General features: G+C 41.7%; 1 protein-coding gene across 1 annotated transcript in view; it reads right to left on the bottom strand.

Moving 5' to 3' along the window:
- CREB5 (cAMP responsive element binding protein 5) overlaps positions 1–14,897 on the bottom strand; it is a 312,329-nt gene that overhangs the window by 83,578 nt on the left and 213,854 nt on the right. Inside the window, exons 5-6 of the mRNA XM_069462072.1 lie at positions 10,862–10,988; positions 5,402–5,512 (exon numbers count right to left, since the gene is read on the bottom strand). Coding sequence (XP_069318173.1) covers positions 5,402–5,512; positions 10,862–10,988 — 238 coding nt within the window. The remainder of the gene's footprint in view (positions 1–5,401; positions 5,513–10,861; positions 10,989–14,897) is intronic.

The raw sequence follows: 14,897 nt of genomic DNA on the forward strand, positions 1-14,897 counted from the left end.
ATCTTATGCAATTCCTATTCATCTGCATATTGGACAGTGGCTTTCACAGCAGCGAGGGAGGATGATTCTGAAAAAGTTGGTCACCTTAGTTCAGTCCACTGTCGTGTTTTGATCACTGGCTACAGAGACACATGGCTGCTAGCACGATGCAAAAGTTAATGAGCACTTGTTTAAAGTCAACAGCGTTTGCTGGCCACAAAGCTTCTGAGCAGCAGACAGCCTACTCGTTCACTGCTTTTTCTTCCTGAACTTTTAGGAAGTGAAACTGGGCATGATAAAAGCAAATAGGCAAATCGAAGCACTGCCTTTCTCAAGAGTGCCAGAGAGATGTTACCTGGAGACTGTCCTTTCATGTGTACGAACTTTCTAGGCAACTCCATCTAGAGCCAGGCTCCTCTGTGATTTATCTGTTGGACAGTGGGTGGCCAAGGGGCACCGCAGGCAAACAGTTATCCAGCTCGATAATTAGGGAGGGGAAAGGCAAACACAAATACGCCCAGGTTGACATTCAAAACAAAGTGGATACGTAACCAAGGATTGCTCACTCTACCTCCCTAGCTCTCGTCTGCCGGTCTGTGAGGAGGAAGCCGTGAGGCGGCAGCAGCACTATTAGGAATGTAGCAGGACAGCTGCCAGGAAAAGTACAACTCTGAGTCGAAATGTGAAGGCCCAAGTTCAAGGTCCAGCTTTGTGTGGAAATGATGGCTTGATCTCCCTAAGTCTTTAGTGGGCCTTGGTGTCCTCACTTGTGAAAAGAGGGATTTGGACAAGGTATTCACTAAGTAGCCTCCATTTCTAAAAGGCCTTCATTCATTCATTCATTCATTAGTGCATGTAGTGATGTATCTATTCAATGAACTGCACACATAACTACAGACAAGGCATTGGCAATCAATGACCACAATACAGCGTGACTACTTTGTCACCGTGGAAGAAACAGCATTTAGTATTGATTGTTTTTAGTTCCAAGGAAGGCAATGATATTCCAACTTCTATTTTCTCAGGAACAGACATACTGCTTTTTGTATCAAGGAAAAAATATGATGGATGTTGTTTCTAGGTATCTTTTCAAGAAATCGAATATAGTCAGCTACTCTTTCCAGGCTGATTTGACTGGTTTTATTCTCTCCTTCTCAGCCCCACCTATTCCATCCCACCCTCGTCTCCATTACTAGGGTTCCGTTCCTTCCCGTTATTTCAATTCAACTCAATTAAATTCAGTTCTCACTCATGGGTTCTCTTGCAGGACAAGGAGCTTACAAGATGCATGGATTATCTTCAAGGAGCTTCCAATTAATCAAGTAAGGGAGACACACATGTAACATAAGAAAGGTCAAGACAAAAATGTGTTTGGATAAAGAGGCAGTGAGGCTGGACCAGTTGGTGAGATGACAGAGCTCAGGTTAAACCAAGAGGTAGTACTACCAACTACTCCACCTCTTTTCCAGGTTATCTGGAGGTCTAAACTATCTTTGCCATCCTTGTCTCCCATTTGCATATAAATATCAATTAACCCAAAAGAATTTCATTTAACCTGCTGGTTACTGACATCTGGTAACCACATAATATTTTTACCCAAAACATCAATGTTATCATCAAAAAGCTTTGTCATTGGAGTCTAAAACTCTAGTCTTTGCTAAGTGATATGTCACTGGGGGAGTTTTGAACCTATTGTAGCCTCAGTTGCCTCAGCTATAAAATTGGGACAATACCTCTATCACAGTGCTGTCCTGAGGACAAAATCAGGTCAGAGCAGTACGTACCTTCTTCCTAGTATCAATACTCTCTAGCCTCCACTAACCCTGTCCAAATATCAGGTGAAATCTGAGTGGAGCGGCCAGAGCCCTGCCCGAATAGTTGTTTATATGCCATCTTTCATTTTAATAGTTTCTTTATAGTAGTAGTCACTGCATCTTAGTGAGACACCAGACAGGTGTATGGACAAGTCCCCAGCCACTTATTTAGCTTCTAAACCCAAACAGAAACTTCTTGCAAAGCTAGATAGAATTGGTCTCCTTCCCACAAATAGAAATGAAGACAAATCTATGTAAGTCTGAGAACACCATGACCACATCACTACAGAGTCACCACATGCTGCGGAGACTGGTAATGTGGCCCAGTGCAGCCTGCACTTCCCCGGCCCTCTGTCTCCTTCTTTCTCCCTTTTCCCTTTTCAGTCTGCCTTTCTCCCTCTCTTCCTCCCTTTCCCCGTGAATGTTAACAACGTCCACCAGGTATCCAGTGAATTTCTTTCTAGCAGACCTCACTTTCGTCCAAGACATACACTGATCTCAGGAATCTGGAAGGAAGGGCCTATTATTTTGGGTGGTTAGGAAGATGGAAGGCTCTCAGGGCTCTGAGTCCGCTCCGACCCCCTCCAAACGAAACCCAATATGCGCCTGTGCACTTGTATAATCGTGAAACCATATGTCTGTTGGCTTAGTTCTTCAGAAAAAGAATCCAGAAAACTAAATTATAATCAGTCAGGATCATGATAAAACTAGCTTAGACAGATGTGGCTACAGTTCATTGATACTAATATACATTAAATCAAAAGATTAGCACATGTGCTTCTTGATTTAGGATGTTCCAGATTAATGGACAGCAGGGCTGGTTAAGGACACCCATTTTGCTCTCTCTCACAGTAGAAATTACCTATCTGGGGCAAGTAAAAAGATGCATTCTAATGGGCAATCACTAGTCAGAGAGTTTCTAACAATGTTGCACATTTAAAGCAATCCTGTCTTAAGCTTTTGTTCACTTCCAAGACCTCCAAGTTTCACCAGAGATTCAGGATGATGGCTTTTGTTAGTGGCCAATAGGGAGTTTGAAATGGACACTCTGCCACCACTGTCCCCAGGAGAATAAGTCTGCAGTGTTTTGGTGTGGGCAACACCTCCCTTGTAGCTCTCTGGTTACCTGTGTGCTCTGAGAACACACCCTGCAGAGTGCATTCATCACAATAGCCCGTGTGTGACCTTTGGAAAAGTCCTTGAAAACAGTGAAACAAGAGTCTGAGTCGAAATCTGGAATCCATTCCAGTCTTACACAGGAAGAAAATTAGGCATAGAACAACAAAGCCCATAGTTCAGAGAAACCTGGGGAGGCTCTGGCTGACATTAAAATCAGGGAAGGGTTTTTTTTTTTTTTTTTTCCCTTCGCTACTTTGTATTTCATAAAAACTTTTCATCTGAACAGCCCAAAGCTGCTAGAAAATACTATATGGTTAGTAGAAGCAAGAACTGGTTTCTCCAGTAAATAAAGTAAGTGGAATAAGAACAGAAATGCTGAGTGACATGCTCAAATTCACTTACTTAACACTTTTCCAAGCTAAATGCTATTCTTCCAAACATGAGTGGCCAATACTACTACCATTTTTGCCTTTGGATTAACATATTGGCAATAACAGGGATGGGGTGAGAGCTCGGGGCAGAGGGAATAGCTGTATTCCCTGAGCCCTGAGTCTGTGATGGAGTTCATTAGTGCAGACACCACGGGCCTGGAAATAGTCATTCCCGCAGAACATGAGTCAGCAGAGGGATGTGCCTGCTCAGTAAATTTAACTCAACAAACATTCTGGGGGGTAAAACGATTTTTATAAGTTCAGACCAACTCCCTTTGTTTCCAGCTAACATTATTCACAATTAATTTGCCATATCATATGATTTATTTCATGCATATAAATGCTTATAAACCTGTACTGCTTTTGGATGCATTTTCTATCTTTGCCAGCAAGAAAAGAGGTAGGACACTTCTGAGTCAAGTGGTGACATAAAATCCAGTGAAAATCAATTGGCAGAAAAATTTGACTTGGAATGATGTTTTAGAATCCACCTAACATTTATCTGAAAGATCTCTCAAAAGGGTACAGACTCTCAAGCAAGTAAGATTCAGAAGTAATCCATCTGAGGGACTGTCTCAGATCCAGACCAGAGCCCTTATACATATACACGAAGAACTTAATTTTGTTCTTTTCTTAAGTGCCCTCACAGTTCATTTTTTTCTTTGCCTTTCTTTCTTCCTTCCTTTCTTTCTTTCTTTCTTTTTTTTTTTTTTTTTTTTTAAAAAAAAAGGTAAATGGCATTACTTTGGTCTCCAAAACAGATGCCAGTTTGAACTTTATTCTGCCAGCAAGTATTTGGTTTGGCTCTGCAGAGCTTGAGTTGCAAAAATATTAGCCGATTCCAAAAAGATTTAACGAGCTTTGCTGCAGCTGCTGGTGCCATTTGGCACGTCACAGGGATTGTGGCACAGCAAAGAGAGCTCTCTTGACCACAGATTTTATTTGCCCAAGGTAGCCAACACTGGGAGTTCAGTTGATTCGTTGGGTCAAGAAATTGCAAGTCAAATGAGTGAAGTTTCCAAGAGAAAGTGACCAAAGCAAGCATAAAAAAAAAAAAAAAAAAAAAAAAAAAAAAACACCTCTTGAAAAGGAAGTCACTGGGTCTGACTCCACCCCTGCACAGGAATTGATGGCTAACTTTCAGAACTGTCAACAACATCCTCATACCAACCATCAGACACAGTCTCTAATGCTGCCAGTCAGCAGAACAGATGAATCTCCAACTTCTAGCAAAAGCCATCCTTATCCAATATCAGATGCTAAGAAATGTGCTGTAGTATATTCTGCAGTCATCTGATACCTTACTAATTGTGGTGTCAGAATTTAACTGTATGAAAACTGAGTGACCTACTTCAAGTAACTCCACTAAATATAACCAGCAAGTTAACTTTATATTGTAAAGATGGGCACGTATTGCTTTTACTAATGTTTAGTAAAATACAGATGCATAAATCTATCACTATGATTGGAAAGACTGATCTTACAGCACACAGATACCATATGTTAAAAGTCACTGAAGGTTGTCACCTGAAGCTGTGCATTTCAATGAAGGTTGCAAGAAAATAAGGCTGTCATACTTTCAAATCAGCATCACATCTGACAAATATAACAAAAAACACAAAGTATTTTCACAACAGTGTGTATTCAAGAATCAAATATCTGTTTTAATGGCTATGGGGACAGGAATAGTAGCATTGAAACTACCTTGAAGAAAAAGAAGCTCTGGATTATTTTTGTTGTTTCACATGATGAATAAATATTCACACATACTTGGGCATATCTTACCCCACCTCCTATGGATCTCCTAAAACTTCTAAATGTCCCTTTTATTAACACCACACGATGATCCAATGCTTATTACATGATTATCTGACGCCAAGGGTCTATAACAAATATCCTCAAAGAGAGAGCCAATCTCTGTGCTGCCTTTTCATAGAAAGACCTATTCACCAAAATAAAGACAGAGCCCTCCATTGGGCTTAACCAAAATGCTGGAGTCTGAGTAGAAGTCAAAAGAAAAAGTCATGCAATAATGAAAGGATGATAACTGTTATTTACCATTTTGGCTTCTGAGTGCATTGGCTGGACTTGGGGAGAAGCACAGGGGTTACTGAGGTTTGGACCTTGCATCCCCATGATGCTGGAGTTCACTGACATTTGTCTCTCCATCTAAAAGAAAGGAAAGCAACAGAATTAGAAGTCTGAAAAAGGCAGTCTAAGTCATAGACAAAGCTGCACTTCTCTTTCAAATGGATTGTTTAGCGTTTCTTTGAAGAACTACTGATTTCAAAAGTCTGTGGTTTGGTGCATGGTAAGCAATGTACTCCGGGGCCTTGAACTCAAGCATACCAAACAGTTATCCAAAGCTGTGCCTTCTATAGATGTTCCAGGGCCCTGCACAGTGGCTCACGCCTGTAATCCTAACACTCTGGGAGGCCAAAGCAGGAGGATCGCTTGAGGTCAGGAGTTGGAGACCAACCTGATCAAGAGTGAGACCCCGTCTCTAATAAAAATAGAAAAAGTTAGCCGGGCATGGTGGCGCGTGCTTGTCGTCCCAGCTACTCAGGAGGCCGAGGCAGGAGTATCGCTTGAGCCCAGGAGTTTGAGGTTGCAGTGAGCTATGATGATGCCACTGCACTGTAGTTGGGGTGACAGAGTGAGACTCTTGTCTCAAAAAAAATAAAAAAAGATGTTCCAGGCCAAGAGAACTACATTGTCACGGTAGATCATTTCCAAACAAAATTACCCAATACTTCCACTTTTGCAAACACTCCAACTGCCACTAATCATGTACATTTTTAAGGCAATAAATATGCATAGTAATATATACACAGAAAAATACTGAAAGGGTATATAATATGCCAAATGATTAACTCAGGCTATCTATGACTTTTTTTCTCTCTAAATTTTATACAATACACATGACTCGTTTGGGTAATAAGAAAAAACAAACAGAATTAGTTTTAAAGGCAACGTTCTCAAATATGGCAGGTCTTCCTGGGGCTCTAGCTTGTAACCATAATCAGAATGCTCCAGCTGCATATTTGAGCTAACACCCAGCACATCTCTTCCTGGTTAACCTGGTCGAGATTCTACATGGCTGGAGTTCCAGGTCTCCCCTCACAGCAGGGTGAGGCCTTTGGGCAGGTGCAGAAGACAGCCAAAGATTTTATATGACACACCAACGACTGACTTGCTCCCACAGTGTCCTCCGCTGGCCTGCCACCGTGTCTTAAAGGAACATCATTTCAATACCTGAACTGAGTTCTGACATTTTCATCTCCAGGGTATCCCATTAGGAAGTAAATATAGCTAAATTTCTACTTTAGTCCAGGAAGGGTGTGCCTGATTAATAATATTTTCCATTTAGTGGAAAATTAACACTTTTCAAAGAAGGAGACTAAATCAAGTACACTTAATACTAAAATCACACAGAAAAAATAATTAGACTTTCCTCAGGGGAGAAAAATAGATTCTTTAATGCAAATGTGTTTCCATTTACCGAAGGATGGAAATGAAAACAATGGTTGGAAATTTTAGGGAACCAGGTTTCTGCTCAAAGTTAGCCTAGGGAGTCAAGGAACATATGGCGTCCCTTGTCACTGGAGGTGTCCAAAGAGTGGAGGGCGGAAATCTCACAAACAGGAGTGAAGCCTGAGAGTGACAGCTGAACTGAATGACCCTTAAAGGTCCCTTCCATTGTTGACACTCTGTGACTGCAATTCCTGTTGTGTCCACCCCAGGGGCAGGGGTGTGATTGGGACATTAATCTGCGGGTTAGTAGAGGTGCTAGCTACGGGCTTCTTCCTCACTGAGTGGTGGATATTCCCTGTGACAGTGAAGAACTGTCAGCCACACTGTGACCTCAATTAGCTGAGCATCTGGTGGCCTGGGGATGTGTGAAACCGTTTCCAGAGGAGCTAAGGAAGGCCAATTTTCTGTACATTCCAGAGTATTTCAGTACAACTTTTTGAGGCCTTACCAAGTCAGCAAAATAAAATGTTCACTCCCACGTACCCCCTGTATCTCCGGACAGCCTAGGCACTCTAATTTTCTTAAATTATTTTTTAAATGGTGGTAAAATATATATAATACAAAATTTACCATTTTAACTTCTTTTTTTCCTAAGATGAGGATCTCACTATGTTGCCCAGGCTGGAAAGCAGTGGCTGTTCCCAGACATGATTACAGCGTACTGCAGCTGCCAATAATCCTCCTACCTCAGCCTCCTGAATAGCTGGGACTACAGGTGCACATCACCACACCCGCTCATTTTAACCATTTGTAAATTAAGTGCATTAAGTTCACTGTCATTAAATACATTCAGGTACTCTAATTGTCACATCATGAAGAATTTTAGAGTTTCATTGCTCTAAAAAATGCATATTCCTTATGACCCCTGCTTCCAGAGGCTGGTGGGTAGGAGAGGTGATTGACCCCGTGTTCCAGTTAGTGACCCTCTCAGAAAGGGAAGTCCAAACCCCAAAGAGCTTTTGCTTTCAGTTTTCAAAAAAAGGATCTTTCAGAAGTACAAATGGTTGTCCACAGTCTTCTAAGCTACTAGTTATATGAAGAGACGAGAGTAGCCTGCTCATGGCTTCTGGATGTGGTATCAGCAATGCTTCCCACTTTTGGGCTGACAAAATACTGGTTTTAAACAGGCTGATTCCTCTATCCATAAAAGAAAAAAAAAAATTGCATTTTCATCTTAATGATTGTTGGCTTATAGACACAGAGTGTCAGCAAGAGCCTCTTCAAAACAACTATTTGGTGCTTTGCATTAGGAGGCTCCGTCTGCACCATGAGCACAGCTTTATGAGTTGGGAGTGGCTGGCTGAATACTGCACATTTAGCGTTGCGGGTAAAACAACAGGATTTCATCTTTTTCACACACTGGAAAACAGAAGCTAGAGTGTGTGTAGTTCACTGAACTTTTGTAATTATAAATGAGTGCTCATATTCCCGAATTATCAAAGTATTTGACTTTCAAGATTAGACATCACATCCCAGTGACCTCCTTGAAGGCAGTGCCTGCCATGTTCGTCAGCATGTCCCCAGAACCTAGTTGAAGTGTCCTTGGCACACAGAAGGTGCTCAAGAAAAGTTTGGAATGGATGAAGGAATCCACACATCGTTTTGTTTCAGATCTAGACTTTGTGAAATGTGCGGCCTGGCGGCATATATTACAAATCAGTTAAGAATCTCACCTTCCCCTGAAGACGTAGACTTATCTTTCATACCCAGGGAATCCTGGTCTCCCAGGGTAGGAACTCTAGGGGAAGAGGCTCCCCTGTGACCAGGCCTAAAATGCCAAAGTTATAGCACGGGAGGTGGTAACGTGATAACAAGGAAGAAAAGGCCCAGGTTTCTACAGCCTGGAACTTTTAGGATATACTTTTTGGAGATCTTATATTAATCATTATTAGTTGTATTCATGTCACTCAAGACCAGGGCTTCTCAATCTCAGCACATATGGGCACAACAATCCCCCTCTGCGGGGACTGTTCTGTGCATTGTAGGATGCGTAGCAGCATCTCTTGCCTCTAATCACTAGATGCCGGAACCTGCCCCCCATCCCATTGGCACAACCAACAGTGTCTCCACATATTGCCAGATATCCTCCGGGGGACAAAATCACCCCGAGTTGGGAGCCACTGCTCCAGGCTGACACTTACTGTCGTGGCAGCCACACACAGCACTGACATAGGTTGGGGAACTCCCGTGGGGGCAGTGCTAGACCATGAACCTGAACCTAGGCTTCTACTCTGAGGCATTGACAGGAGGTCAAGTTGTATGACGAGATGGCCCATTCAACCCAAGTGTCTCATTTTTGTCCCTGGGAATGGTACACAGTTTAGCCAAATGGAAAAAAGGGTCTCAACAGTGTTATTTTTGTGGACAATGCATAGAAGTTCTGAAAGAAACTAATTTTGGACAAGAGGAATTTAAAGCCTAAACGAAGCCAGCTTGTGGTGGAAGTCTTCATGCAACCAGTTGGGGTGAATACAACGTGGGATAATTGCATTGATGGTGCTGTTTCTCCTTCCTCTAAAGGGCCCTAAGGAGAGCAAGGCAGGTAAAGTCCCTCAGCTCAATCTGTCCTCTGGACTAATGTTGCAAAGTCAGTTTCTAACTTGGAAACAGGTCCACTTCTCTAAACTGAGTCGGCGAAGTGCGTCTCCCTTCCCTGCCTACGCTTAGATAAAGGAGCAAATTGCTCAATGCGTGCGCTGCTCGGTGTGAGTTGAAATGTGGGTTCCAGCCCCAACTCTTCACTCACAAGCTGTGTGACATGAGACAACTCCCTTCAATTTCTTATTCTTTCGCTTTTCATCTGTAAAATGAATACAACAGTAATTACTGCTACCATATCCCTGCAGGATTGCTGTGAGGATAAAATGAAATAACAACATAGACAACTCCTTAAAATGCTAAAATGCTCTGCAAGACACTGTTAATATTGTTATGGGAGGATTTTAATTGAATTGTCACATTGCCTCCAGGGCTTCTGAGAACTCCTGTGGCCCTGTGAATAATAACCCCAGCCAAGCACAACGTCAAGGAGGACAGAGAAGAGTGCAGGGAGAAGATCCTGTGGAAGGTGAGGAAGGTTTCCTCTGGAATAGTCTGTACCTCCCTTCTATGTTTATCTACTGTTTTTTATTGTTTATCATATATAATAAGTGGAGACGCAGGAGTCAGACTTTCTGGATTTAAACCTTGACTCCATCACCTATTAGCTCTGTAATCTTAGTTAAGTTACTCCATCTCTGTGCCTTGGTTTTCTCATCTGTAAAATGGGTATAACAACAGTGCCTACCTCACAGGTTTGTTGTGATGGTGAAGGGAGGAAATGCAATGTAATGTCGTGGTTCAGAGAGTGGACTCTGGAGCCAGAATTCCTGGGTTCAAAACTCAGCTGCTTTGCTTCTCAGCCGAGCGAGTGACTTGCCTTAGTTTCCTCATTCAAAAAATTGGGGTAGTTGTAGACCTATCTCATAGGATTGTTTCATGTGTTGACAGAGCACTTGGAAAGTGACCAGCATGTGGAAAGCACTCAGTAAGTGCTGCTAATGTGATTGACAGAACCTGATACACATGAATACATGTTAGCAGCTGTTATGTATGCTTATTGATGTAATTATTGCTCTGAGTCCTGGCTAGAACACTCACTGGCAATTTAGGGACAATCTATATAGAACCCAAGTTGTAGACTTTGGAGTGCTTATAAAACACTGTTTCCCTGAATTAATTCCATGTCCTGGGTGTCACAGGCTCACTTGTCACCAGCAAGAAGATGGGACCCTTTCTCATAGCAAAGCATTGAAGGGCAGGAAAGCCGGCAAGGCACCTAGGGCCGGGCGACGGGGCCCTCACAGCAAACCGGCACAGCTCCGCCCTCCGTGCAGAAGCACTCGCCTTCTCTCAGTTTAGAGCTCAGCTCTTTCTTTCCTCTTTCAAGAGGGGCAGACTTCAGTGCGAGTGGCAGGTTACTGAGAGACACACAGATACACTTACTGGCATCAGGACAGCGGAAGATCCTGGCATGGTAGGGTTGGGCAGGGTCCCGGGCATGGAGGCTGGCATGGGCTGTCTCTGTCTGTTGTGGAGCTGTAGCAGAGAAGATAGAGAGCCTGGGACAGGCCTGGGACAAAGAAAAAGGAAACAAACATTATTCCTAATGCCCTGGGTCTGTTTCACCGGTGTCCAGAACAGCAAGGACAACACTGTCACATGTGCAGCAGATCGGATCCACTGATGGGAGAGCCACATAATTGAGGATATTAGGGAAATAATAACAAATAAAACACCAGCCTGGCTTCCTTTGCTGCTTCCTAGTTAATACATCAAATTCCACTTCATTTCCTGACCTCTGTTATCTAACTGATGTTGTTCAACAGAAACAAGCCAGTAGATCTCCCACAAGCCCTACATCTTAGGAAAGGGACTTCATGGTGAAATCCTGTGTTTACTTGGAAGTCTCAGCCTTCTGGAGTGTCTTAGAGCCTGAGAGCTGTGCACATTTATTTTAGCCACACTCTCCAACACCTCTTCCTGGAAGCCCGCCTGGCTTTGCTCTGAGTACACTTTCGCTCTCTGGATTTGCAGAGCAAACTTCATTCATGAATTCCCGACAGAAATCCATTTTGATTTTTTTCATAGTTCTCCACTATGACTGGAAAAAAAACAAAGTCAGGACACAAACCAAAGCAGCCGGATCTTGGGGCGGCGGCACAGCTGGCCTTTCTCAGGGCAAGTCCAGAGCTCAGCCTCCAATTACCAACAGCTCATTTCATAATAACTCGAGGTGTTAGGCTGTTTGACAGAAACTGATTTGGGCTTGACCTGTAGGACTTGGGTAAGCGCTCCTCGGGGGAGTACCGTACGGAGTTTGAGCTTTTGCTTCAATTTGAAGAAAAAAATTTTTTAAGGGCCTTAAATTGATTTAATGAGCCAGGGAATCTGGGGCTGAGGGAAGAAGGGAATTATTTGTGTTTATTAAAAATGGCAAACAAGTGACCTCCCCAGCTAAATTCTCAGTCTCCTGATGCTTTTGCTCTGGGGAGCTGTATAAATGTCAAACCATTAAATTCAGGACCTAACAACAAACAAATAAAACAGAACAAACAAACAAAAACCTCTGAGGACCTATGAGTCTTCCACGTTATAACAACCTTACCCTGCATGTCATGCTAGAAACTAGTGCTTGCAGAATTAATGCATTTTCTTAAAAAAGAGAGAGAGCGCGTGCATGAGTTTGACTCCCTTGTGCTAAGTGCTGGGCAGAGGTTGCAGACAGAGACCCTCTGTGCGAGCCAACACCTTCTCTCGCTCCACGGAAGGACAGCCCTATCTAGGTCCCCACCAGAGTAGCAGAAGGAGCCGCTTCTTTGGAGTTCCTTTGGCTCCTATGGAGAAGTAGGGACTGATGTGATGACAGAATGCCATGTTCTTCCTTTGCATGGCTGTTAGAATTCCCAAGAAGATGAAGTTTTCTACTCTTTTTGCCCCAGAACTCTTCTGGAGAAATAGAGCTAACCCTGCAGTCACACATCATAGGATTAGTCATAAAGTCAGTGAAGATTTATGATCAGCTTGAGAGGGTGTATATATGAAAATATAAAAAAAATACAGACTTTCCACAGAAGTGACATGGGTGCACACAAATGACACTCAGTTCTAGTAATAGGATGTGTGCGTATGAGGAGATACATAGATAGGCTAATATAGGTAGCTTACAGCAATGAAATGAGTGTTTACAGGTAAGCAAATGAAGTACTATGGGTATTCCTTGGCATGTGCCCCTGTGACCTCAGGAGGAGTATGGATTGACCATAAGGACTAGCAGGACCTTGGAAAGCCCTTTAGCTTTTTACAGTTCCAGGAGACTGCTGATTTCAATTGCTCTGAAATACTACGGCAGGTTGTGACTTCCCTGGGTCTTAAGGTCTCTTTCAGAGGTGGATAACTCGCGTTAGATAGGTATAGGATGGGGCTTAACCAGCAGACAATGTTGGCTTATGTCCTCCAGTCTTAATGTCTTGTTTAGGAACTTTATTGAAAAGAAAACAGTTGCATATAGAGTTTAATAATAGTTCCTCTAAATCCAAGATTAATAATCTGAACTCCCTAGCTTCATATTGAGGAAGAGTCACTGAGAGCACCCCGACATATAGGTAATCACCTAAGCTCAATAGATGTACAAACATACATACATACAGCTTTTTATCATATGCCTGTTTCCCTAGTCACCAGGGGGAATGCTTTGAGTACAGACAGTTAGGGACAAGCAAAAACTATTATGGAAAAGATAACTAAAAACATTTCTTTTTATTATGTTGGTTTGCAATATCATACTCATGGACAAAGGGCAATATGTTATCATCATTTACATTCTGTCTCTTTTAACCTGACATGTTAAAAATAATCTTGGTTATGAGTTTTTATTGAACTATTCTTTTTTTAAAAAAATCAGTTAAACAACTTAATGGTGATGCAAATGGAGATGCAAAAATATGAATTTTCATTCCTCCCAGAACTATGGAAAACTCCCAGTTATATAGAATAGTTTGGGAATGGTATGTTTCGTGTAATTCAATGTTCTTATTAGCTAAGTTATTTCTACACCTTATATAGATCTATCAGATTTTAAAATACCAAATATTCCCTCACTAAGATAGCCTTTTTGAGTACTGAATTCTCTTGGGATTATAACAATAATTTCCTAATGATACCAATCAGACTAATTAGCAATGTATACTTGGAGAGAAAAATGATCATTTGAGATATAAATGTTTGGATTCTGAATAATTTTGAGGTTTTTGTTTTACACAGATTCTGCAAATTATTTCCTCAAACTCGACCTACCAAACTAATGGAGTTTTTTTAGCTTTTTGCTTGAACTATTAAAACTACAAAAACTGTAAAAAGTAAAATCACTATATCTACCCATCATTAGTTATATAAAGGACTAGACCAAGGTGATTATAGATATAGCGAAGTGTAAGAAAAGACCATTTGTCGAGCATATTTGTATCATTGGAGCGAGACTGGAATAATTGCATTGTCTAATTCCTTTTGTGTGTATTGAAATAAGAATTATTATTATTTAATATATTCAAAGTATATTCATGTCCCTAATTTTATGTGACTTGAAACAATGCAATATGGTAGGAAGGTCCTATTATTCCCATTTTACTCAGGAGTAGGCTGAATTCAGAAACATTTAAGTTTGCCCAAGATCACATGGGTCATGACAGGGAACAGGGCTTATCTTCAACTTGCAACACAGGGCTTCCCCCATCACACCTTGATGGCTCCCATAACTACATTATTATTGATTTTTTGTGCTGAAATAAATTCACAGTTCATTCCCTTTGAGGGTCACACTGTTCCCTGGACTTTGTATGCAGTAGTAAATTACTGTAATACTGCTAACATGAGAATCCACTCATCCACGTGAAATTACATTTTCTTCCTTCAGAAGAAAACAAAACAAAATTTCCCAAACAACACATCAGTTAGACTCTGAAAATAAGATGGCAAATTGCAGTAAAGTTGTGAAAACAAAGACCCAACAGTCTTTCTCCAGTGCAGGCTTGTTGCCATGAGCTAATAATTCCAGACTTTGAGCAAGCCAAGCCTCCTTTTTAATAACCATATGCCTCTAGGTAAAGTATTTCTACTAAAAATTATTGAGGCATAGAACAAGGTAAGATGTGTGAGCTCATGTTGGATTGTTCAATTACTACACTGAGTCCTGCAGCATTAAGAGTTTTCCAACTTGACAGATTATTCCTCTTTATACACTTGTATAAACATACTGCTTATGGTTGAAATCTATGTAAGCTTTTCTTTCAATTAAAATGTCAAGGATGACAGACTGTTTTCACTGTCTTTAACAGAATGATAGGTACCACAGCAAGCGATTTCATGTCCTCATTTTTCCCCCCAAAGGATGTTTTCCGTCTAGGGGTGTCTGAAAAGCTGAACGGTGTCTGCGGGTCTTCCTTGCCCCTGGGCAAGCCTATCTTCTGGCCAGTGCTTCGGTTTG

Source organism: Eulemur rufifrons, chromosome 29 (genome assembly GCF_041146395.1).
Source record: "Eulemur rufifrons isolate Redbay chromosome 29, OSU_ERuf_1, whole genome shotgun sequence".
In the NCBI taxonomy this organism is placed as follows: Eukaryota; Metazoa; Chordata; class Mammalia; order Primates; family Lemuridae; genus Eulemur; species Eulemur rufifrons.